The sequence below is a fragment of the Patagioenas fasciata genome, chromosome 14, assembly GCF_037038585.1.
Source record: "Patagioenas fasciata isolate bPatFas1 chromosome 14, bPatFas1.hap1, whole genome shotgun sequence".
Taxonomy (NCBI): domain Eukaryota; kingdom Metazoa; phylum Chordata; class Aves; order Columbiformes; family Columbidae; genus Patagioenas; species Patagioenas fasciata.
In genome coordinates this window covers 16910160-16933961 of record NC_092533.1, presented here as the reverse complement: position 1 = coordinate 16933961, position 23802 = coordinate 16910160, and the positions used below count along the sequence as shown (strand labels likewise).

Here is a 23802-nt window from a genome sequence, read left to right as displayed (position 1 = left end):
AGTCAGCTCAGCAGCAGATGGCTGGGACCCAGAGGAGGCAAGAACCCAACTGTAAACAGGGGAGTTACTCTCGGCTCAATCAATGGGATGGCAGGATCAGCCCTGTCTACCCACCATCAGATCAATCTTATCCTTCCTAATTTATTCTTATGCACTCTAACCACCGCTGTGCACCTTGTCTCTGCATCTCTTCATTCTCTTATACTGCCTGCACCCATACACTTCCATCCACCCATTTCTGTGCAGTCTCTACCCATTTATCTAACTATCCATCCCTTCTCCTCTATTTAATCCACCGTTTGCTCACTGGTTCTCCATCCTAGCACACTGTGGTGCTGGTTGATTGTCTCACAGTGATTTCTAATGCTTTGCTGCATGGCCTGGAGCAAGCAAAGATGGGATGAAGTTCTTGTCTGCCACAGGGACATATCAGGACTAGTAGCTACATGTGGCTGTGAAGCAGCCTTGCTGGCTTGTTCTGTTGCTGGTAAGTGACTGATGCACCACAGAAAAGCAGAATGGCCAGCAATGAAGCTGCATCTCCCTACCCAGAGGTCCCAGTTCATCAGGGGCCGTAGAACATCTGAACACTGAGCTTTGCAGTGTGCAGATACATTCTCCTGAATATTGTGTCCACATGTGATGATCTTTCTGAAGCAGCAAGAACGCCCACTGCATGAAGCAGCACCCACTGAGCCCTTGTAGTTACACTTTCAAGAGTTGGTCCTGGGATTCCCCGTACTTGCTGAATACTGTTCCGGTGTGGGAAAGCTCAGGTAGTCCCTGGTGCTGATGCCATTGATAATGAGGCACTTGTGATCACAGAACTGTTTCCATGCAAGTGTTGATCAAGTGAAGCTGAAGCCCATGTTTTGGAGTTTCTGCTTTTTGCTTTCTCTATTCAGTGGGTGTTGATTCGGAGGCAGTTGCAGTGCTTTGGGGTTGAGTGGCTGGCTCCAGCCCATGTCTCAAAGCAGGAAGCTCAAGTGTTAAGATATTGTTGACTTGAGGATGTATTGCGCCTGAGCCGCCCCAGCATCCTGTGCTCAGTCCTACTGACAGACAGCCTGAATCCTGCCTCTGACTCTACAGCTTTGGCAACATGTCCAACAAGCTGATTCACAGTATTAGCATTCTTGCTGGAGCTTTCCCATCACCTCTTCTGGTTGTCAGAGAAAGGGTATGTTTCCATCCTTCTCAATTCCTCAGCAATTAGCTGCTTTCCACAGTGTGGCTGCTGTCTCAGTTTGGGCTCAAGAGAAAGAGACAGGTCACAGAATAAAACAGAAGCCATCCCCTGCGATTAATGTATGTCCTGGACGCAATATGCAAGAAATCCAAAGAAGCACCTGTGAGGCCAGTAACATGTGCCACTTTATCTCACTGTATCCGCTCACTTCCTAAAATATATTGGTCTCTGCATTCATTGCTGGATCACAGCAACAAGATCTCTGCAGGCAGAGAGACCTGTGCTGTGCACTCCATTTTCCTGCAGGGGTAGAAGTGGTCACCTCCTCTTTGTGCAAAATAATTTGGTGCCTCAAGGTCTCAGGCAACGTACCTCCCTCACCTCCAAACTCCCTCCCTCATAGAGGCTCATCACTGTATTTTCTGAGTGCTCTCTCACGCTTCTCCCGTTCTCCATCCACACACCGTTGTGCTGCTGCAGTTTTATTTTTTGCTGTAATTCATGGGCCAGTGAGTACACAAATCTCCCTTTGCTGAATAAACTGGCATGTCTGCAGGTTTTCCCATAGCTCTCCTGCAGCTCCTCACCCACTGGCAGAGCCTCCAGCTGTGGGGTCCAGTTGTGGGCATCAGCCGTGGGGCTGCCCTGTAAGAAAACAAAGATGGCTGAGTCTTGTGCTGTGTCCCCAGGCTCTGCACATCTCTAACAGTGCTTTATTCCTCTTTCCCCTGATCTCACAACAGTGCCAGCTCATCTGGAGCTGGCACCAACAGGAGGCATAATTAAGAGTATCGGACGAAGCGGCTCAAAGGCAGCGCCGGTTCCCTGTGTAGCCTGCACAAACAGATGGCATGTGTGGGGTGGGCCATGGTGGGCTAATCCCAGGGCCTCGCTCTTTTCTCATGTTTTCACTTGAGAAGATGCTAGGTCATCTGTTGTGCATGTTTATGGGCAGAGGCTCCTGGTGTCAGCGTCTTTCAAGAGGTTATTTTCTTGCATGGAGGATGTATCGTGCCCTGCACCTCCTACCTCACCTCTAGCAGCTTCATCCCCCCCAAGTGACCCAGTGAGGCCCTTCTTCTTCCTCAATGAATCTCTAAGCAGAGTCCTGGCTCTGCTGTTCTTGGCCATCTTCCCAGGTCCTCCTGGATGGCCACCCTGTCAGTACACTGGTGCAAAGCCCACCCAGTGTCAGAATGCCGTTGGGATCCTTAGGACCGCTGGTGTTAGCTCATGCTTTCTTCTCACTGATTCCATCGTCCACTCCATGTGATATCACCGTGGGGGTCTGCGCTTTGGGGCTTCACTCCATGGTCTGAAGGCTGCAATATGACATGGCGCTAGATATGCTTATCTTTCCTTCGTGATATCAGACTCCTTTTTCTGAACACTACATTTCCCACCGACTCCTCCACACCTCAGCTCCCATCCTTTGGAGAGGTAGAATTGCAGGGCGAGGCTTGGAGAAAAGCTGCCTGCCTCCAGCCCCTTGACTCTCGCAGGCTGAGAAAGTGACTCACCTGGCTGCGGTTGAGAGGGAAAGATTTTGGGAAGACGGATGCCAGAGATTGATATCAAGGATGCCAGATGGCCTGAAGTGTTATATCAGCGCCAAATAGTCTTGGCATTAGTTGGTGATGACTTGGTGAAGTTCTCCCGGTGTACGTGTATTGCCTTCACAGGCCACAGCATTCACGTTCACGCAGTACCGGTAGCCAGATCATCTCTCTTTGTAATGGCAACTAAAAATACTGGTTTCCATGAAGGACAAGTCATTGCTCAATGCTGGCTGTGTTCGGGTGCTGACATATCATGCTCATACAATTTTACATGGAACAAGCTTGGAGGTTCATCTATTTTTTGTGCTTTTCTTGACTTTTGAAGCACAGACCCTGTACCAAGACCAACCTAGAGACCAGAGGAAAGTTTGGAGCAAGGGCTGGAGAGGTTATTTTCAGTTGGTTTATCTCCACCGCTAAAAAAGAGGTCATTCGAAATGTTTGGGTACTGGCATGAGCAAATAAAGCAAAAAACACAGTACAGAATCAGAGCACAAGACCTCCTTCCAGCTTTGAGCTCTTGGGGCAAACCCAGGGTTCACCACTACATATAAAATTGTTCTTTAAAAGACACTCTGATTCAAGTCAATACTCTCCACAAATTTAATGAGCTGCTTCTTTTCCTTACAGAATATTGGCAAGAAGATGTCCTGTCAACAGTTCATAGCAAACCTGGATGGGCTGAATGATGGGAAGGACTTTGCAAAGGATTTGCTGAAGGTAACGTGATATAAATAGACAGTGGGATGCCATCATTATTATTATAGTGCCACCTCGTCCTGTTGGGACACCCTGAGCCCTTGAATCAGCATTTTCCAGTGCACAGTTGTTTCATTAGGAGAATTGTAACCCACATGGATAGCTTCTACTAACCTGCAGGGAGCCACCAGCAGTGGCTCTGTTGCCTGTTGGTGTTTTAACCAGATTTGTGTTGTATCTGCCCTCAGAGCGCACCAGGGCTCCCTTTCCCTCAGGTAGCTCTGTGATGCACCACACAATGCACAAAGCAAGGTATCCCCCCACCCCCAATATGACCACCTGGCACTGATACTTTTTTCTGCCTTCACTTCTATGTAACTAGACGTAACGCTCCAGTACAGCTAGTTCATTACCATGGGAGATTGGTTAAACACCCCAAAGAGAGTATTTTCTCCTTCCATGCGGTTTAACACCATCACCACTGTCTGCATCTGCTGCAGGTCCAGCAACCCAATCTGGGTTTTGCTGTGTGGAAGGAGTGTCAGCACCACATCAGGGGCATCACACTGAGCTTTAGACAACACCCCCCTGCCTCCCAGCAGACCTCACCCTACTCTGCTACTCGGTACATTCAGAGCCACGTCCAGATTCTGCTTTCCTAGCCCATCCCTGCTTCTTTCCCAGTCCCCCAGGGAAGCCACTGGAATTTTGCACAGGAGGAACTGGGAAAGCTGATCCCTAAGGTCATTCATCCCTCCTCTACGTATAAGGGCCGCACTCAAGCCTCTGCTGTCCCTTTGCCCTAGTTGAGACATTGGAGGTGCCCTGGCATACCCCAGAGTCTTTTGTCATCTTTGTGTAGGCCAGGATGACCCAGGACTAGACCAGCACCCAGGATTAGTTTCCTGTGCAGGTTGCCAAGCAAGGCTGGCTGCCAGACCTGTCTGCTGCTGACGTGTCCAGTCCAGTACCTGGTATGGCACAAAGACAGGAAAGGGTCTATCAGGACAGCAGTTGTCCTGCTCACTGGTCAGTGCTCCTCCAGGAGAGTTCAGCAGGGAAGGTCTCTCTCCAAGAACACAGAAAGGGTGTGGAGGAGATTATCTCTACAACCCAGACATGTGTTCCACAAGAAATACATCTAATACCGTGTTCTTGTTTCAGACACTATATAACTCCATCAAGAATGAGAAGCTGGAATGGGCCATGTAAGTATATGTTAAGCATTTGAGAGATAGTGTGTCTTTGAAAGTAGCTGACAGGTCCCAAGTCATGTTTTTAGCGCCCCACAAGCTCCCAGAACATTTCCTGCCAGGTTCTTAAGCACTGAATTCCCTCCTGTAGGCAAGGCGGGTTTATTTATGGCTTAGACACAAAAGCACACAGGGAGGTTGGTGGCAGTCTGTGGACACAGGCTCCACAAGCATATTCTAATGGGAGTACCCTCTTTTTTTGCTATTACACCTATAAAATACTGTTCCCTCTTCAGGTGCTTCAGTGGTCTTTGCAGAAGGAGCTCAAGCTCTGGGGTTATTTTAGTCACTGAGTCTTTCCATCTCTTCCACATAGTTCCTCCTGGAAAAAGTATCAGAGAATTACTCAAGCTGGAGCAAATCTTGTGAGATCTCCACTCCAGCTTCCTCCTCAAAGTATGGTCAACATTGAATTCAGACCAGGATGCTCAGGGTTTTGTTCAGTTTGGTCTTGAAAACCTCCAAGGATAGAAAACCCACAGCCTTTCTGGATCCATGAACCAATGATTAATTATTCTGAGAGTGACATTTTTTTCTTATGCTCTGTTGTTCTGACTTACGCCCACTGCCTCTTGTCCTCTTGATATGCACCATAGTGAAGACCCTGGCTTTGTCTTCTCGATAACCTCCTCACACATGTTGGAAGGCTGCCATGAGGTCCTCAAATGCCATCTCTTCTCTAGGTTGGACAAGTCCAGTTCCCTTAGTCATTTCTTACATTGCAAGTGCTCCAGCCCCCAGGCATCTTGGTGGGAACTCTCTCCACCTTGTTGATGCCCTTTCCTGTATTGGGGCCCAATACTGTTTCCCCTATTTAGATATGATATGCACAGTAGAGGAGGATGGTCACTTCTCTTGGCCTCCTTGCTGTGCCGCTGTTACACAGCCCAGAATGGTCTTGGCCTCTGTTTCTGCCAGGACACACTGGCTGGCTCCTGTTCAACCTGCTGTTCACCAGGAGCCCCAGGGCCTTTGCTTCAGAGCTGCTCCCCAATCAGTCAGCCCCAGCCAACCCTTCTGCAGGCCCACTCCACACCAGTGCGGTACTGGGGTGCTGCTTTTAGTGAGGCTCCGGTCCCTCTGAGCGGTGGCTCAGTACCTGTCATTTTTTATGTCATCCACAAACTCCATGAGAGGTACTCCATCTCCTCCTCCAGATCACCATTTTTCATCTTGAAACAAGCTGGGAAGAGCAGGCCTCCATGACAGGTTCATTCAATACCTTCCTCAGCCTTCTTCCCCTGCTCTGTTACGCACCCCCTGCCCACAGTACAGGCCAGGACCATCATCTAGGGGTGCACTGTTCTCCCCAGCCCCGATACCTCCCCCCTGTTCACAGTGGATAATCCCTTCCCTTCCCTTCCCTTCCCTTCCCTTCCCTTCCCTTCCCTTCCCTTCCCTTCCCTTCCCTTCCCTTCCCTTCCCTTCCCTTCCCTTCCCTTCCCTTCCCTTCCCTTCCCTTCCCTTCCCTTCCCTTCCCTTCCCTTCCCTTCCCTTCCCTTCCCTTCCCTTCCCTTCCCTTCCCTTTCTCCTTCCCTTCCCCTTCCCTCTCTTTCCCTTTCCCTTTCCCTTTCCCTTTCCCTTTCCTCTGTCCTCCTTTGCCTCAGATCTTTCTTTTCTCCAGAGGATCGTCAGACTTAGCAGGACCTTCTGGGCCATTAGCTCCATCACCTGCTGTTCTCCTCATATTGTCCTGGCTAGAAAAGTATCCGAAGATGATTCAGTCCTCCCTCCGCAGTGCCAGCTGTGCCCTGATAGCAGTAGTGCTTGCTGTGGACCAGTGTCTCCTTCGGGAGGGACACAGCCAGACAGTGACCCTGGAGGGGCAGTGGTTTCTTTGTAAGTCATGTAGCGTAGATTTCACTTTTAAAATAATCTTGTGTGGCATTTGTGTGAGAGGAAAGCAGCAATGCCAGCTCTGCAGAGGAGACCTAGTTGGTGGGTGGACGTAGTCACAAGAGGGAGCTCTGTAGTTTATGTAAGAGGAGTTCAGCAGAAGTGCATCTGCTGCTGGATGCGGGCAGTGGTTACACAACGCTGCCGGCACGTGCTCCCCAGCTCGGACACATCTGAGGGGTGCTGGCCCCGGGGTCCCGCTGCAGCGGTGCAGTCCCAGTCGGCAGCATCCAGCCCCCTCCTGCCCTCCTCCACCCACCCCGCTTCTCTTCTTGCAACTCCTCATTCATCCCGTGCTGGCCCGGGACCTGCCCTGCTGCAGGGTGTCCTGCTTGGTTGCAGGTAGACATACTGCAACAGCAGAGACCTCTCAGCTCCTCTGCCATGGGACAGATGCTCCCTGACAAGGGGTACCTGGTTTTCTTTCAGAGACGTGGCACTGAGTCGTAAGCTTGCACAGGCAACACTCTCTTCTGCCTGCTCACTTCTGCCTCCTGTCCTTGTCCATCCCGAGGAGTGAAATGCCGTTGCTCACAAAGCCCGATAGGCCAGGCAGGTACATGGCCAGCACCCCAGCAGCAAGCAGGACCTCAGAGGGGTCCCTCTGGTGCAGCTCGGAGAAGTGAGCCCCACTAACTCCCCACCCAGGCGTCGTGCCTGGGCCCCCGGACTCCTGTGGCTGCTGAGGGCTGAGCAATCATCCTTCTGTTCCAAGAGGTGTCTGATGCTTTGGTCATCTACTGGCTGCAGGTGGGGAAGTGTGGTATTTTACTGCTTGCACCCCAGCTAGTGGATTCATCCTTGGGTCCCTTCTCAGCTGAGGTTTGGTCCCAATCTAATCTGCAACCTAAGGTGACCACTCATACCATTTAGACATTGGCATGTATCATACAGGGCAGAAACTCCCTGTTTGCTCTCCCTCCTTATTGTCCCAGGGACATTGGGGAAACATCAGTTCCCATACGAGTTCTAGTTTCTATGGACCAGAGTAGGTTTTACTCCAAACAGAAAGAGGTAGGCTTGGTGAAGTTGGTGGGCATTTCCCTAAGCTGCTCAGACCTTGCTTTCCGTAGTCCGGGACCAGGAGATCTGTGAGGAGAGGCCAGTTTTTAAGGAAATGACAAACATTTCTTGCTCTCTGCTGGCCCACCCTGAGGACACAAATGGGGAGTTAATATATAACCTATTCCATGATTTGTGGTTTTTTGATCAAGTGGCCCATCTCCCTAATGTCTGTAGAACTTTTGTTCTTCCGTGGTGCAGAGGACATTCCTTCAGTATCTAGGAGGCCCCAGGGCCTCTCAGAGGTTGAGAAACTTTGGTGATACCTGGCAAAGTCTTCCTTAAACTCTGATTTTACAGCACAGAATTAGAGACTGTTCCCATGAAATGCTCATACTCCTCAGCAATGGTGTGTCTGCAGATTCCTGGGGTTCAGACGAGCACCCATTCTCTTACCTTCTTGAGTAACCTCACAGTGGGATCGCTGGGATAGTTACCTGCCACCCACTCTCGTCCCAGCTATGTCCAGATCACCACCATTGGCATGCTCTGCGTATATAGTCCCAGTATCTTTTCTTTCCATGGTTAGTCTTGTAATAAATAACTCCCTTTAAAACCAAAGCAGATAGAGTACACTGTGACCAAACCCACATGTCCTCCACTCAATCTCTTCTCTGACTTTGTTTCCAAGTGATGAGGACGAGTTGAGGAAATCCCTCTCGGAGCTGGTAGATGACAAATTCGGAGCCAGTGCGAAGAAAGTGACAAGGATTGTTGACAGCAGCAACCCCTTCCTGGACATCCCCCAAGCACTGAACGCAGTCACCTACAAGCACGGTGTCCTCACGCGCAAAACCCATGCAGACATGGATGGGAAGAGAAGTACGTGTTAATGGGACAGGAGGAGATGTGCCTCAGGGAGTACCAGAGCCTTACCCTACCCTTCTGCTTCTTCTGCTGAAGGCATTTCCTCACCACATCCTAGGGAACACAGAGTCTTGCATAGAAATTACCAGCAAAGGCCTTCCAGCATTTTCTTAATAGCCCATAACTGGAGGATCAGCTATCTTGTGATGCAGTAGATGGCTCCCCTCACCTCCAGCTTCCAGCAAGCTCTCTGTCCCCAGGTCCATCAAGACAGCTGATGGTAATGCTCCTTATTCAGTGAAACAGAAGCTGCCTTATCCACTGTATGTCTGCCTAACTCATTTGAAGCAGAGGAGCTCAGGCAATGTCTCTGCTCCTCAAGTATTTAGTCCAGAGAACATGAACTTGGGTTTGAAAGAGCAGAGACTTCCTGCACATGTCCGTTGGTACTCCTGCACCAGCTCATCTCTGGTTTTGACCTGCTTGTGTCCATGCTGGGAGGCTGCATCCCCCAGCCCATGTCTCTCAAACAAATGTCCCTGCAGACAAGCTACTGATAAGCAGTATGAGGTGTGGGCATCAGTGCATGCCTGTGATGGGCCAGGGCAAGGGCTGGTCTTGCAAGAAATGTGAAAGTCAAGCAGCACTGGCAGAAGCGGACATGTATAATTAAATGTTCTTCCTTTTTTTAGCTCCCAGAGGAAGAAGAGGTTGGAAGAAATTTTATGCTGTGCTTAAAGGGACCGTCCTTTATTTACAGAAGGTAACCATGATGGACTATCCCTTTCATACTGTCTCCAAAGCAGTCATGCTGTCCTAAGCAGGAGACCCGTAGATGCAAGTAGAGATGAATCCATGTCCTAGTGCATGCATGACCATCTCCAGAGCTCCTCCAGAGACCAGTATACAGAACTGGAGTATGCCCTCATCTTCGGTGTTAAGGGCACTATTCACAGCCTCAAAAAGGGGTCATACAGGAAGAAACATGAAAGAGGGAACACTGAGGCAAGATTTCTGTAGAAGTGTCCCAGCAAGTAGGAGCTATTGGGGAGAACGAATGAACAGATGGTAATGAATAGGTGAAATAGGATGTTGGTGAAAAATGCAATAGAAAGTTGAAGGTGCAGAGCATCAGACAAGTCTTACCCTGTTTATTGTTTTATGTGCTGGCATAGATCTGATTACGAGCAGCAGCTTCGCTGAGTCTGTATGGACCATGCTTAAAGCATTTCATCTTCTTTAGGACCTTGCTGAGCTGGGTCCTTCCGTGGGTTGCCAAGCAACACTTTCTGCCTCCCTTAATCTGTGTTCTGCAGAGTTTTCTCCAGCTCCCCAGTTCTGTCAGTCTCTAGTCAACACAAGTATAAATCCCAAGTCCCCATGAGAGGCAGAGTCACCATGGAAGAGCTTCCCTGCATGCTGTAGCATTCAGCTCTCGGCCTTTCAGGACACTTGTATGTTGGGAGGATTTTCATGGATAGTCTTTTCTGTGGGAAAATCCAAGAAGCCTGGATAGGGACTCGCTTGGATGTCAGTATGAGCCAGCCAGGGGTGCCAAATGTTCATCGATGCAGCAGCATAACCCACTGAACTAGGTCTGAACCACCTTAGTAGCAGATGCCTGCAGTAACCCCTTGAACTCACCTTGCTGGAACAGCACTCCCTGTGGGTAGATGTTCCTGTGTATTGCAGTATTATCTCCAAAGCAATGAGAATAAACAAACATTGGATTATATAAGAAAGGCGGAAAGATCCTCAGGGCAGCGTGGAATTATGACTCAGAGCTTGTAGCACACCCCAATGATTCTCATATTTTGCCAGATCTTATGGCACATGTCTCAAAGCCAATAGAAATCTGGCAGCAGCCAGTGGTAATTTGCAGAATGGGTTGCCCTTAGCCAAGTGGTATTTTTACAGCCTTGCCACTGTGTCTTGCGGCTGAAGGAAGCTGCAGCACACAGGAGAGCCCAGATCATCTCCAGCCCTCTAGGTGTGGTGTTCTTCAAGTCAGTGGCACTTGGCTTACATCTCAGTCTCTTGTCTCGTTACAAGTCTCCACATGGAGTCCACTGAAGAGGTCCTCAGGTTGACCATGAGTGACGCATGAGGATTTAACCTGTACAGAGCTGCCATGGGTATTTAATTTTATGATAGTTTTTCTATGGAAAAAAAAAAACAAAAGGCATTTTCATCAAAATCACAGGCACCATTTGGATCTAAATGAATTTTTCACCTAGGACTTCTAGAGTATGTCCCTCGGGATGAGTCTGATGAGGGGGTATATATTTGGAACGAAATACACTTTCAGAACAGAATTTTCTTCCCATGCTGGACTAAAATCCAGTTTACTGAAGATTTTCTTGGCTGCTTGGACAGCACTGGGAGGAGTCATAAAGCTGACACTGAGTGTCACTGCTCCTGATGGGTTTGGGTTTTCTTTGTTGTACCAGGGCTGGCAGCAGTAACCATCCAGACTGTTGTGTTAACGTAGTTCGTTATGTTAGTGCTAGGTGTTTAGGATTTTAAAAGAGAGTGAGGATGAGATTGACATGGCAGTTAGAAGAACAATGTTCTTACCTAGATGACTTTCAGGAGCACACGATGAAGAGACTGAGGGCATTCTTTACAGACAGAGACTGAAGAAGAAAAACACCTAAGATTTGGATAGCTTATGAAAGTGTCTGATAAACAGCAGCTATGACTGATGTGTAGTTAGCAGGGGGGACTGGAACTGTCAAGGGTGCCCCAAAGAAGCAGCACTTAGAACAACAAAATGAACCTGAGGAAACATTTGGGCAAAGGATTTGAGCAAAGAGGAGTTTCTTAGTCATGAGCTGCTGCCAGACTGTATAAAGTCCTCTTTAGAGGATTCCTTGGGCTGGGATTGGCTGTAGACAGTGTCTGTCAGGCTTGCCAGAGACAGCACAGGAGGATGAGACCACAAAGTCCTTGCTCTACCACTTCTGAACTTTCCCAGCGCTGCAACAGTGTGGATAAACCTGTCCTGTTGATTCTTAGTGCAATTTATTGCCTATGGGGTGGCTTACAGAACAAGAGAATTGTACAATACAGGAAGGAAATGGTGTGCCAGCATCCCAAGCTCTCAGCAGAAGATGCCTGCAGATAAACATAAGGTAGAACCTGGCTTGAGTACAAATCCCTGGGAGAAGATTTTCTGATGTGAAGATAGAGGAGAAAGTACCTGCTTCCAGACCCACCTGACACCGTGGAGCACAGGTTCAGCCTGTTCTGTTTTTTTTCTTAGACCAAAGGATCTAGGCTTTAATAGGAAATTTCCGTAAGTTTAATAGGAAAGTCCGCTCAATTCGGTTTTGGGGAGCAAGCTGAATAGAAATAGTAGTGAGAGAGAGAGGGAAGGAGACAGGGAAGGAGGGCCTGGGGAGACAGATGTATAGAAAGGAGGAATGGCCAGATACAGATGGAGATGGACATAAGATAAGCAGAGGAGTGGGTGGGTAGGTGAACAGGTAGAAGTCAGTCTGTTAGAAACAATTCAGGCAGCAGCCATAAACCTGCTGATGTAGACATGTCACATGTCATTGAGTTGCCAGTGTTAATGGCTGGATTAGTGTGTTCTAGCTTAGTCTGCTGAAGCATTTGCTCGATCCCCTAAAGGGATGCAGCACAGTCTTGAGGAAGAAATGCAGGCTTGGGTGTAGGGCACAGCTCTCCTGCACTCTAATCCGGACTGGGCACTGACTCACTCCATGACCTTTGCCACCTTACTTCACCTCTGTGAAGTGGCGATAATAACCCTGAATCACCACACATAGAGGGGTGTTGAGAGGAACGATGGAGAGCTATAAACCACGAGGTGCTTTTACATGGGAGTACTGGAAAGCGTGCAGGTCCTCCCGCAGGGTCTGCCCTCGCAGTCCCCAGCCATGAAGTAGTTCCCAGGCCATGGATGCTGTCCCATGCAGGCCGGCCCTTGCTTGGAGGGCCAAGGTCATGACCACACTGAAAAGGGGAAGGTGGTTCGTTTTCCTCATTAAATGGTTTATTTAGGCTAGTGGATGTGAGCTGAAGAAAAGGAAAAAGGAAAACCCACTCGCAAGTTGGAGAATTAGGAATCTCTGTAGCTCCATGTCCATATTCACATCACTGTGCAAGGCTGGTGCTGAGGGAGGAGGGCAGCAGGACCAATACACTGGGCTCTCCCACTCCATTCAGGTGCCCTACCTGAGGCATAAGAGATGGATACCTTTTCTTGACAAAACAAGCTCATATTAATTGTGGATCTCCCAGCATGCTTGCTGGGGTGGGAAGTGGGGGAGCGGGGGCTCGGAAGAGTGACCAAAGACACCATGGAGCACTGCCATGGCAGATGCTAAGCCCAAGCAAGGGGGTGGTTGTGTATGCTTAAGCAGAGCCTTTGTGCAGACAGGAGGGGCACGTGAACAGGGAGTCTGTCTACACCATTAGCATTAAAAGCTGAAAGCAAATGAAATTAATTTAGAGGGATTCAGAAACAAAGCATCCACACCTGGGCTCAGTTCCTGCAGAAAATATCATCGAAGCAGACCCTGAAAATTGTGACTCCAACATCCCAGAGAAACAAGAGAATAATAAACATGTCACCATTCAAGGGCTGGAGGTCTAAGGTTAACTGAAATAGTGTGGCACAGCATACTTTGCCTGTTTCCCAGTGACAAGTACCTGCATGAACGGTGCAGTACACATAAGATGAAAATTCAACAGCCCTATGACACCAAATTAACCCTTCTGCCAGGAAATGTGTAGCAGGATAACACCATGGGAAGGGTGAGAGTAAGGTTAGCGGTACTGTAGCGTGGAGAAAACTTTACCCAGAGTTCCTCAAAATATGACACTGCTTATGTTTTATCATAAAACAGTTTGGAGATTTAAATCAGAATCCCCTCACTGAAAAAGTCTGTGTTACTGTTATGTTTTTGGACACAGGGAGAAAACTAGAAGGGCCAAAGCTCAGCTAGAGCTGAGCCTGGCTACTGCTGTAACAGAGAACAAAGAATACTCCCATGGATACATCAGCAACAAGGGGAGGGCTAAGGATGTGTGGGGAACCAGTGACAGAGGATGAGGGAAAGGCTGAGGTGTTAAATACCTTCTTCGCCTCAGTCTTTAATAGTGAGACCAGTTGTGCTTCAGGTACCCACCCCCCTGAGCTGGAAGACGGGTACAGGGAGCAGAATGAAGCTCCAATAATCCAAGGGGAAATGGTTGGCAACCCGCTACATCACTTAAACACACACAGGTCTATGGGGTCAGATGGGCTCCACCTAAGGGTGCTGAGGGAGCTGGCAGAGGTGATCACAAAGCCACTTTCAATTATTTATCAGCAATCCTGGCTCACCAGGTCCCAGTTGACTGGAAGCTGGCGAATATGACACCCATCTACAAGAAGGGCCAGAAGGACGATCCGGGGAATTCCAGGCCTGTCAGTCTGACCGCAGTGCCAGGGAAGGTCACGGAACAGATCATCATGAGTGGCATCACACAGTACACACAGGACAATCAGGCAATCAGGCCCAGACAACATGGGTTCATGAAAGGCAGGTCCTGCCTGACCAACCTGAGCTCCTTCTACGACAAGGTGACCTGCTTAGTGGATGAGGGAAAGGCTGTGGATGTTGTGTTCTTAGACTTCAGTAAGGCCTTTGACACCGTATCCCACAGCATCTCCTGGAGAAGCTGCAGCTCATGGCCTGGATGGCCGTACTCTTCACTGGGTAATGAGCTGGCTGGAGGGCCAGGCCCAGAGAGTTGTGGTGAATGGAGCCAAATCCAGTTGGTGGCCAGTCATGAGTGGTGGTCCCCAGGGTTCAGTACTGGGGCCAGTTCTGTTTTATCTTTTTGTTGATGATCTGGACAAGGGGATTGAATGCACCTTCAGTGAGTTTGCAGATGACACCAAGTTAGGTGGGAGTGTTGATCTGCTGGAGGACTGGAAGGTGCTACAGAGGGATCTGAACCTGCTTGATCAATGGGCTGAGGCCAATTGTCTGAGGTTCAACAAGGCCAAGTACCGGGTCCTACACTTGGGTCACAACAACTCCATGAACACCACAGGGTCAAGGAAGAGAGGCTGGAAAAGGACCTGAGGGTGTTGATCAACAGTAGGTGAACGTGAGCCAGTGTGTGCTCAAGTGGTCAAAAAGGCCAACAGCATCCTGGCGTTCATCAAGAATAGTGTGGCCAGCAGGACTAGAGAAGTGATCGTTCCACTGTACTTGACACTGATGAGGTCCCACCTTGAATATTGTGTTCAGTTTCGTGGCCCTCGCTACAGGAAAGCACTTAAGGTGCTGGAGCGAGTTCAGAGGAGGGAACAGAGCTGGTGAGGGGCTGGAGCACAAGTGTGATGGGAGCGGCTGAGGGACCTGGGGGGTTCAGCTGGAGAACAGGAGCTGAGGGGAGACCTTCTGATCTCTGAACTGCCTGAAAGGAGGTGGGAGCATGAAGGGTGTTGGTCTCTTCTTCCAAGTAGCAAGTGATAGGATGAGAGGAAACGGCCTCAAATTGTGCCGGAGAAGGTTCAGATTGGGTATTAGGAAACATTTCTTCCCAGAAAGGATTGTCAGGCACTGGAACAGGCTGCCCAGGGCAGTGATGGAGTCACCATCCCTGGAGGAGTTTAAAAGACATATAGATGAGTTTCTTAGGGACACGGTTGAATGCTAGATTTAGGTTATGGTTGGACTTAAGGGTCTCTTCCAACCAAAATGATTCTGTGATTCTATGATTCTTCCTCAGCAACAGTTCAGGCAAACACTTAAAAACATATCAAAGCTCAGAAAGGGATTCAGGTAAAATGTAGAGAAGATGCTGGAGCCTTTGGAGCAGAACTGACATGGTTTGCTGAAAGGCAATGAGATTATGCTGTGCAGTGTAGCCTACACTACGGTATAAGTGATGTGATGGCCCCAGCTCTGTGTGCAAGGCATCATACAGCCTTGGAGCTGTTTGAAGAGACCTCCCAGAGACCTCCCAGCATCAGCAGCTGTACATTTCGTCGTGACTACCACAACACAAGCAGTAAGATAAGCTTCCTGGCACAGCGGGTCCATGCAGAATTGAGCCTCCAGCACCTGCACTCCTGCAAACACAGCGTGTTTCCACCAGCCAGGAAGCAGAAGGTAGAGAGAACCTGCTTGATGCAACCTTACATTGATTTACTGGGCCCACTGTTAGAAGATTTAGCTTTTTCTTACATGTGCATCGATGTCTGTGAGCCTGATATCACAGTGAGATTTATTCAAACCCAAAGAGTTCAGCCTTGGAAAAATATCCAGAACTGGAAGTCTCTCTACAACAAATGAGGCCTGAGCAGCAATGTCCTCTTCAAACAACTATTACTCTTCAAGTGGAGTAACATATTAGGTCCTCATCAGGCAAAGTATTGTTTTTTCTTTGTTAAAAGTCTAATAACCCATTCCACTGGCAGCTGAAATCACCACTATACTGCTGCACAGTGCAGCACATCTGAATGTCCCCATGAAGGCAGGGTGACTGCAGCATCCACCCTTCCACTGATGGAAAGCCAGGGCTTTTCTTTGGGGTTCACCCTTAAGAAGGCAGTTACATGAGCCAGGACCCCATGCCAGACATTTCTGGACTGTTGACCCCATGGTATTTCCTTGCACAAGGCCAAGTATCACATACCGGTGAACACAGTATGGCAACCACGCTCCCAGACAGGATGATTGCTCCAAAAAAGGAGGGAAGGAAAGGCCTCAGAAACTTATTTCTCATCAGGATGGGGGGGGTCTGGGTGATCCGCATCCATGGTCTGTGAAGTGCTGGTCCCCGATGCTCTAAAGAGCAACAGAAAGGAGACCTTTCTGATGCTACACCAGCCTTACTGAGCAGGGTTAGCAACCAGGAGACTGTAGCATGGCTTCTCCCTGAATGGCTGGATTTGTACCACCAGCACACAGGAAAAAAACCCACATCTTTTTGCAAATCTGCAGAACAGACCAAGCTCTACCTTGAAACCTGAGAAAGGTCTGGGACACATAGACGACCACCATCACAGAGAGCTGCCCCTGTGCGCTGATAGCCAAGGACAGTCAAGGAAAGCAAAACATAAGAGCAAATTAGACCTGTAGGTTTGCACTGTAATCCGCAGGGCAAGGCAGGCCCTTCCAGGGACACCCTGTCCTGACATGGTCTCTAACATGTTTAGCAGTGGTAGGGTGGTTGTTTGTTTTAGCCAGGGCCAGGTTCTCTTACATCCACCTATCCATGCATCCATCCATCCATCTGTCTGTTCTTCCATCGCATCAGCCGGCTGGACCAGCTGTTGAGCTGGCAAGGGTGCAGAGTGGGAGGGAGGGTATAACTTTTAAGTGGCCAGGTGCTCAGTCACTGGGAAAGCAAAGAGTAAACACAGGGTTGATTGAAGTCCTTTTTTTCCTAAAACGTGCTGTGCCAGATCATCCTTTCGGAATCCCATGTTCAGTATTTTCTGTCTCTTCATAAAACATATATGTATAGCTTTACTACATTCCCTACTTACGTTAAATTGTCCTTCAGTGGAGAAAGTAAAACAGGAATACATGGAATGCTCCTGCGATTTGCAAGTGCCGGTGTAATGGATTACATGACAGACCATGCCAAAGGGGCACACGAATTAAAGAGAGACCGAGCATGGTTCAGGTGGGCCATGCTCAGTCTGAAAACACCTGCTCAGAGCTGCCCTGGCTGCAGGAATGCTGCTGGCCCAGGGCTGCCCAAGACGGTCCAAAACCTGAGCCCAGATCCTCCACCACTCAGAGCTCCCATGCCAGGGCAGGTGCTCACTGATACTTGTCGACCACCGGGAATTGCATCCAGGCTTGAGCTTCGCAATGTGGGTGAAGCTCTGTAGAAACCTGACCCTGTTTCGTGCCTTCCCCCAGAGCCTCAGGCGTGTGCTGTGTCATAGTTAACTATTGATAATTATGTTTAAAACTTTCATCTCCTTCTTCACATCTTCCCAATGAATTTAATGATGGAAGAAGTTGCCAGATGTTAATTATTGTCATTATCAGCTCCTAGCATTTACTGTACAAACCGGTGCTTTTCCTCGTCTCAGCACTCTGCGATTATAGCATAGAGAGAAAGGCAGGTTCATTAAAGTAGCCCGCAAATGTTAGTGCTGTCATTATCCAATTAACATTCCTCTTCACAGGATGAATATAAACCTGACAAAGACCTCTCTGAAGTGGATCTGAAAAATGCCATCCGTGTACACCACGCCTTAGCCACAAAAGCCTCTGACTACAGCAAGAAGTCCAACGTGCTCAAGCTGAAGACGGCTGACTGGAGAGTCTTCCTCTTCCAGGCCCCGTAAGTACCAGCTCGTCCCGCAGCCTGGACAGGCAGCCTGACCTCCAACCACCACCAGACTCCCGCTGACCTGGCCAGACCAACACACGCATTTGGAGACAAACCCGGGGGGATGAAAGTGCCCAGCAGGAGGGCTCAGGTTGAGGTCTGTAGGGCTGTGTGAAGGACTTGGTCACAGTTTCCATAATACTTGTCACTCTTGGCAGCTGTGTATCAGTCCTGGAGATCCTTTCTCATCTGTCACCAAGATGGGCTGAGCAGGGTGGGCTGGGATGTAAAGGGCTGAGTAAAGGCCTCTCCTTATTATATTTTGTTGTCCGTCTGTGGAAGGGAGAACATCTATGTGGTGCATTGAACTAATGAGCTTTTTATGGGGAAACTGTCTAAAGCTCATTAAAGAAGTCTCCCCAGCTAGGACAAATGTTCTTTCTTCCTTAGCCTGTTGCAGAGGAAAGCTGCTCTGCTAATAAGTGTCAAGTGTGATTGAGTCATCTTCACTGATGTTTTTCTTGTCTCCTGCTCAGATAGGTGGCATTGTCTGTAAGCTGGGCTGGGGTACTAATGTCAAGCTAAAGCCTGAACTCTGAGTTTGTTCAGTGAAAACCCACTTGAAGGCTAGGGGGGAACAGTGCCTGAACAGATCTGATCGGGACAGCGTCCCATGAATGGCACGAATGAGGGGTCCACCCGGCTCCATGGGACCTCTGTTGTGTGGCTCTCGCTCTCCTTGGCCCTTTCCACAGTGCTACATCTCCCCAGCTCCAAGGAATGCAAACAGAGTTGACGAGGAAGGCAGGACTGCCAGGGCTTCAAGAGGCAGACAAATCCCTGAAAAAACAAAAAAGATAAATCGTTAGGGAACTGTAGAGGAGCCAATTAACCAGTGTTTTCCTCTATTCACAACCCAGCGTGGCACAGAAATGGCTTCAAAGCAAGGCCACTGATGTCCCTCCTGAGAGCAGGTGGCTCTGTGGCTGTTCTTAGTTGGCTGGTCGTGGGTTGGGAGCATTTATAGACGTCCTCTCTCTTCTCTCCTTCTCCATAACAGAAGTAAGGAAGAAATGCTTTCCTGGATCCTGAGAATCAACCTTGTTGCTGCCATTTTCTCTGCCCCAGCCTTCCCAGCTGCAATCTGCTCCATGAAGAAGTTCTGCCGCCCGCTCCTGCCTTCATCCATGACCAAGCTGTGCCAGGTAATGTGTGAAAGAAGGAGCAATGGAGGGGTGCCCAGCGCTCAGCCAGCCCCTCAGCAGGCTGAGCCCATCTGTATCTCCCCCACCTCCTGCCTGACAGACACATCCAGGTGCTCAGGGCAGGAACAGGGGAGTGAAGTAGGCAAATTGGACAGACCGTGGCAAATCCTGGTGTCTGGCCAATGCTTGCTTTGCAATGGCTGTAAAGCAGCCCTATGCTCACACACCTGCCTGTATGTCTGTTGGTTCTGGCTTGTTTATTGTTTCTTGCCCATCACATCCCACTACCTTTCTGTTGCTGGGGTTGAAACAGTTGGCGCTACTGAGCCCAACAGCTGGCACCAGCCCTGGCTTATTTTACAGCGTGGCACTCAGAGGTGGCGCTTTGTTGTTTCTCAGGCCAAAACGCCACAGACAAAGGGGGAGTCTGAGTCCCACTCGGTGGGAAAGGCTTTCTGGAAGTGAGGGGGCATGGTGCACCAGTCCGTGGCTGCCTAACCAAGAACAACCTGCAGCTGCCATCCAAAGAGCAGCTTTTGTTTGCACTGTCCAGGGAAAACCCAGCATGCCTTAGCACCTACAAAAAGTAGGGACACGCTGCCACTGGCCCTCAGCAAAGGGGTCAACAGCCTAGGATGTCAGGGGAGGGGTACAGCCCCTATCTGCTGAACCAGATGTGGCCTTTCTCAGAGCCCAGTACTTTTATCTCAGAAAAGAACAGGATGAGCAGCTCTTAGAACATGGCTGGTTCTGCCTGGCGGTTAAAGGATGCAGAGCATTTTGTGTTTCTGATGCTGAAGATGTCCAGGTGGCAGAGAAATCCACTCCTGGCACTTGTGGTATATCCGTTACTGATCTTACTCAAATACCTGTGTTTCAGATGCTCCTTATCAGATGAATTTGTGAATATGGTGCACACCTTTGGGTCCAGCACAGTAGCTAAGCTTATGTCCTTGCAGAGGCAGATCCCACATCAACAGGAAGGCAGTGCACTTGGGTGTTGCGCTCCTACATGTTAATACCTGACATGTTTCTCTCGGCAGGAGGAACAGCTGAAGTCTCATGAAAATAAAATGAAGCAGATTGCAGATGAATTAGCAGAGCATAAATTACATCCTGTAGAGAAGAGCCTCAAGTCAAAAGAGGCTGAGGAATACAGACTTAAAGAACATTACCTAATATTTGAGGTAAAGGCACTTTCATATTTTCTGTGATAAATGATACTTTGGCTGATTGAAGAGAACTAAGAACTGTGGAGTGGATGCTGTGAGCCTGGGAGGGTATGAAAGGAGGGAGAAGGATGGGGGTTCACAAGCTGGATGAGAGTCTTGGGGCAGCAGCAAACCTCACTGTTTTGCACTGAAGCTAAAAAAAAAGAGAAATCAGATATTTCCTCCGCTCTATGTTTTCTAGCCAGAGGAGGGGAAAACTGAGGAGAGAAATAAAATCCTCCTTCACTGTGCCAAAACTGAACATTTCCTCGTGTCCCAAGTAAGACAGTGGTTCTGTTCTCAATGTGCATCAGTCTTTTCCAGCAACATTAATACAAAACTAAGGGAATCACTGGGAGAATTAATCTCATTTTGCTGCAATCATTTCTGTAAATAAAGCCCAAAACGGCATTACAGCTGATTAGAGACTTTTTGAAGATGCATGTAGATAAGTTTAAATTCTCTGCCAAATTGAAGAAGCATTTAATTATGGCAGAAATGGGCTATTTTGTTCCACTGAGAGCTGGGCAGAAAGCGTGATTTCTGCCACAGAGGTGTCAGTGGGAAGGGACTGCTGGAGGCCTCTGGTGCTCCTTCCAGAAGGAGCTTGGATTAATTACCAGTATTAGCCCAGGCTGTCACTTTGTGGCCGAGTCTCAGAAATTCCCAAGGATGGAAATGTCCCACCTCCTGCATACCAGGGCTGCAGGACCCTTTTGTGTAACACCCAGCCTGATTCTCCAAAGCCAGTTTCTGGCTGCTAGTTCCCTGTTTTTGTAGCTGAAACAGTTGCTTGCTGCTGCCTCATGTTTTCCAGACATCTTGCTTTGGTGCCTGCAGAGACGTCTCCATCTGAGCATTTTTCTCTAGGCTGCCTTTTCAGTCTGCGAAGAGATGCTGGCACTTTCAGAGCATAATTCATCTCATCTCTCTTATGAGATGTGCTCTAGAAATGCTTGTTTCTCTGTGCTGACAAAGAAGTGAATATAGGCTGCCTCGGAGACGTTAGGGGAAAGAACTAGGATATTACACAAGTCTGTAAAAAGAGGTTCCATGCAGCCTTGGAATAAAGGTGTCAGGCAGAAAGGAGATGCAGTGGGGTCATAACTTAGCAGCAACAATTGAATCACTGGATGGAAACAAGGGCAAGCAGAAGTATTTGAATCAATCAAGGGGAACTCCTGAATCAGGAAGGAGCAGATCGGTCGGTCTGGTTTTGTCTCCAATATCCACCTTATACAATCAGAGTGGTAGTCAAGGCCAGTAAAAACAACGGGAGCGTCTTGCACAACCCTTGCCTTTCTCGTCAAGCCTTCCAACGATGGGTTGATCAGTCTTTGCAGGCTTTGCATAGAGCGGGCATTGCGCTGTAGTTAAATAGCACTTGTTGGGTGTGATTAGCGAGATCCTGATGATACAGGATGGGTTTTCCTGCAGTAGCAGATGACATTGCCTCTGCTTTCCATGCATGCCATGGCCCGTCCCTGTTCCCAGGCTCTCTGCTCTGTTCCCTCTTTCCCTGCAGAAAAGCCGCTACGAGACATACATCAACCTGCTGTGCATGAAGATAAAAGTCGGGACAGATGACCTGGAGAGAATTGAAACCAGTTTCTTCAAGGTGGAAGCTGATGACATTACTTTGCGGAAGACACATTCGAGCCCTTCCTTGAGCCAAGGGCACGTGTCTATCAGCTGTAAGACGGAAAAGGACATTTTAGAGCAGAACACTTAACAAGGAACATGCGCATAGGGGGATAAACTGTTGATGTTTTGCGCTCCTGGACTAGATCAATGAGCACAATTTTACCTAGGAAATTACATGAACAAAACCGTAGATGTGTATGACACGGTGACTGCTCTAGTGAAAGAAATCAAAGAAGCTTTAGTTGACACTCTCTGGAAATGCTCTGGCATTTCAGCATCATAGACACGCCATTTCTTCTTCATTCCCAACAACACCAGTGGCTTTTCTTTCCCTCCTACCGCAGCCTGCAAAATAAGGGAATGTGCTGGTTCTCCAGGTTGCTCTTTTCTCCAGCAGCCCTTTGTCTCCTCCTTCTTCTCTCCCTGGAGTCCCCACCAGCTCATGTCCGCAGTTCCCAGAAGCGCAGGAAACTCAGCTGAGACAGCGGTCTGTGGCAGCACCAGCACTCCCAGAGAAGGACACAGAGCCGCAGGGAGCACGTCCATCCCCCGAGAGGAGCACTGGTCAGCATGTCGTGATAGGATGGGTGTCACGAGCTCGTCACCAAGAAGACAAGAGGCGTCTTCAGCGCAGCATGTGGGGACATCATCTGCCCAAGGCAGAAAAGGCTTGAAGTGCCCTCTGTCACCTTATCCTTTATATATATATATATACATATGAATATATATAAATAAATATATATATATATAAGGAAACTTTACTGTGGGTTTTTAACCTCCGTGCGCAAGTGAAGGCAAGCTGTCTGGGGAAGGCACCAGGGACCGTGGAGGGTCTGACCAGCACGTCAGGATGATTCATAAAATGCAGTAGCCTACGTTTCATTGTTTTGTTTTGTTTTGCTTTGTTTTTTTCTCTCTCTCTCATTTTTTTTTTACTCCAATGGAAATCCCGCCAGGCTTTGCTGTGAAACAACTCTCTCCTGTTCCTGCTTGTTTAGACAAACTGGCCAAGTGGCTGTGCGTTTAGCATCCCTGGCATCCCCAGTTTGGGTTCAAGGCACAATTGGAGCTGTGCTTCAGATCCGGCTGAACCTTTGTGTGCAGGAGTGATTCTACCCGCCCATCAACGTTGTACTTCATTCTGCGACGCATATGCTTTTAAGCGGGGAATTGTGTTTCTGTTCCTTTCTGCTGTCTGTGGTTCAATGATTTACTGTTGTGCTAAAGTGATTCCTCTACATTTCAACGCCACAACTGTCCTCCAACACTTTATTTATTTATCTCGCTGTTTGGTTTGGTTCTTTATCTCAGATTGTTTTTCTTTTCCCCAGGTGCATTCACAGTAATCAAGTTCCAGTTTTGAAGGATCTTGTAGCTGCTAATTACAATCATTTGTGGTTTATATTTTGCAGCGTTTTTTTAAACAAACAAAATAAGATTTATTGGGACCTTCAAAGTTCGAGAGCTTATGGACTACTGTTTTCCATGATGGTTCATGATACTGAAAACCTCTGTCCAACTTTGTCACCTCTTCTTTTATCTCTGTTTCTTTGTACAGTTTGATAGTTTATTTGAAACGATGCACTAAGACTCATGTAGAAAAGAATAACAATAAAGCTGAATCTGTTGGTAAAGAGAATTGGTCTGAAATACAGTTCCACTGTGTGCTGGATTGGTCCCAGACTTCACAGCACTAGATGGCCAGGCCGACACGGATCTCCACCAGCTCCTGCCGCGTGAAAACCAGGTTCTTATGGACAGACAGCCCCAGAAAATCGCATTGCCTTTCCACAAGTGGGGTAACAGCCCGCTCATCCTCCTGGGTGCGGAAAGTGCTGGCCTGGCCAAGCTCTGGATGGATGGCCCGCTCATGGAGAACACATTCAGGCAACTCTTCCCTTCACCTGGTGCATCCCAGGTCTGTCTGTCCACTTGCAGCCTAGAGGTTTACGGGAG

General features: G+C 48.6%; 1 protein-coding gene across 4 annotated transcripts in view; it reads left to right on the top strand.

The window, feature by feature from the left end:
* Positions 1 to 23485, top strand: part of PSD2 (pleckstrin and Sec7 domain containing 2) — a 63495-nt gene extending 40010 nt beyond the window's left edge. For 2 of the 4 annotated variants that reach the window (XM_065849165.2, XM_071814852.1), the window contains 8 exons: positions 3378 to 3468; positions 4612 to 4655; positions 8290 to 8480; positions 9158 to 9228; positions 17641 to 17798; positions 18847 to 18991; positions 20035 to 20178; positions 21728 to 23485. In XM_065849165.2, coding sequence (XP_065705237.1) covers positions 3378 to 3468; positions 4612 to 4655; positions 8290 to 8480; positions 9158 to 9228; positions 17641 to 17798; positions 18847 to 18991; positions 20035 to 20178; positions 21728 to 21934 — 1051 coding nt within the window. In that variant the 3' untranslated portion in view covers positions 21935 to 23485. The remainder of the gene's footprint in view (positions 1 to 3377; positions 3469 to 4611; positions 4656 to 8289; positions 8481 to 9157; positions 9229 to 17640; positions 17799 to 18846; positions 18992 to 20034; positions 20179 to 21727) is intronic. The other 2 variants (XM_065849167.2, XM_065849168.2) reach the window with 1 other exon arrangement.
* Positions 23486 to 23802: the final 317 nt, after the last annotated feature.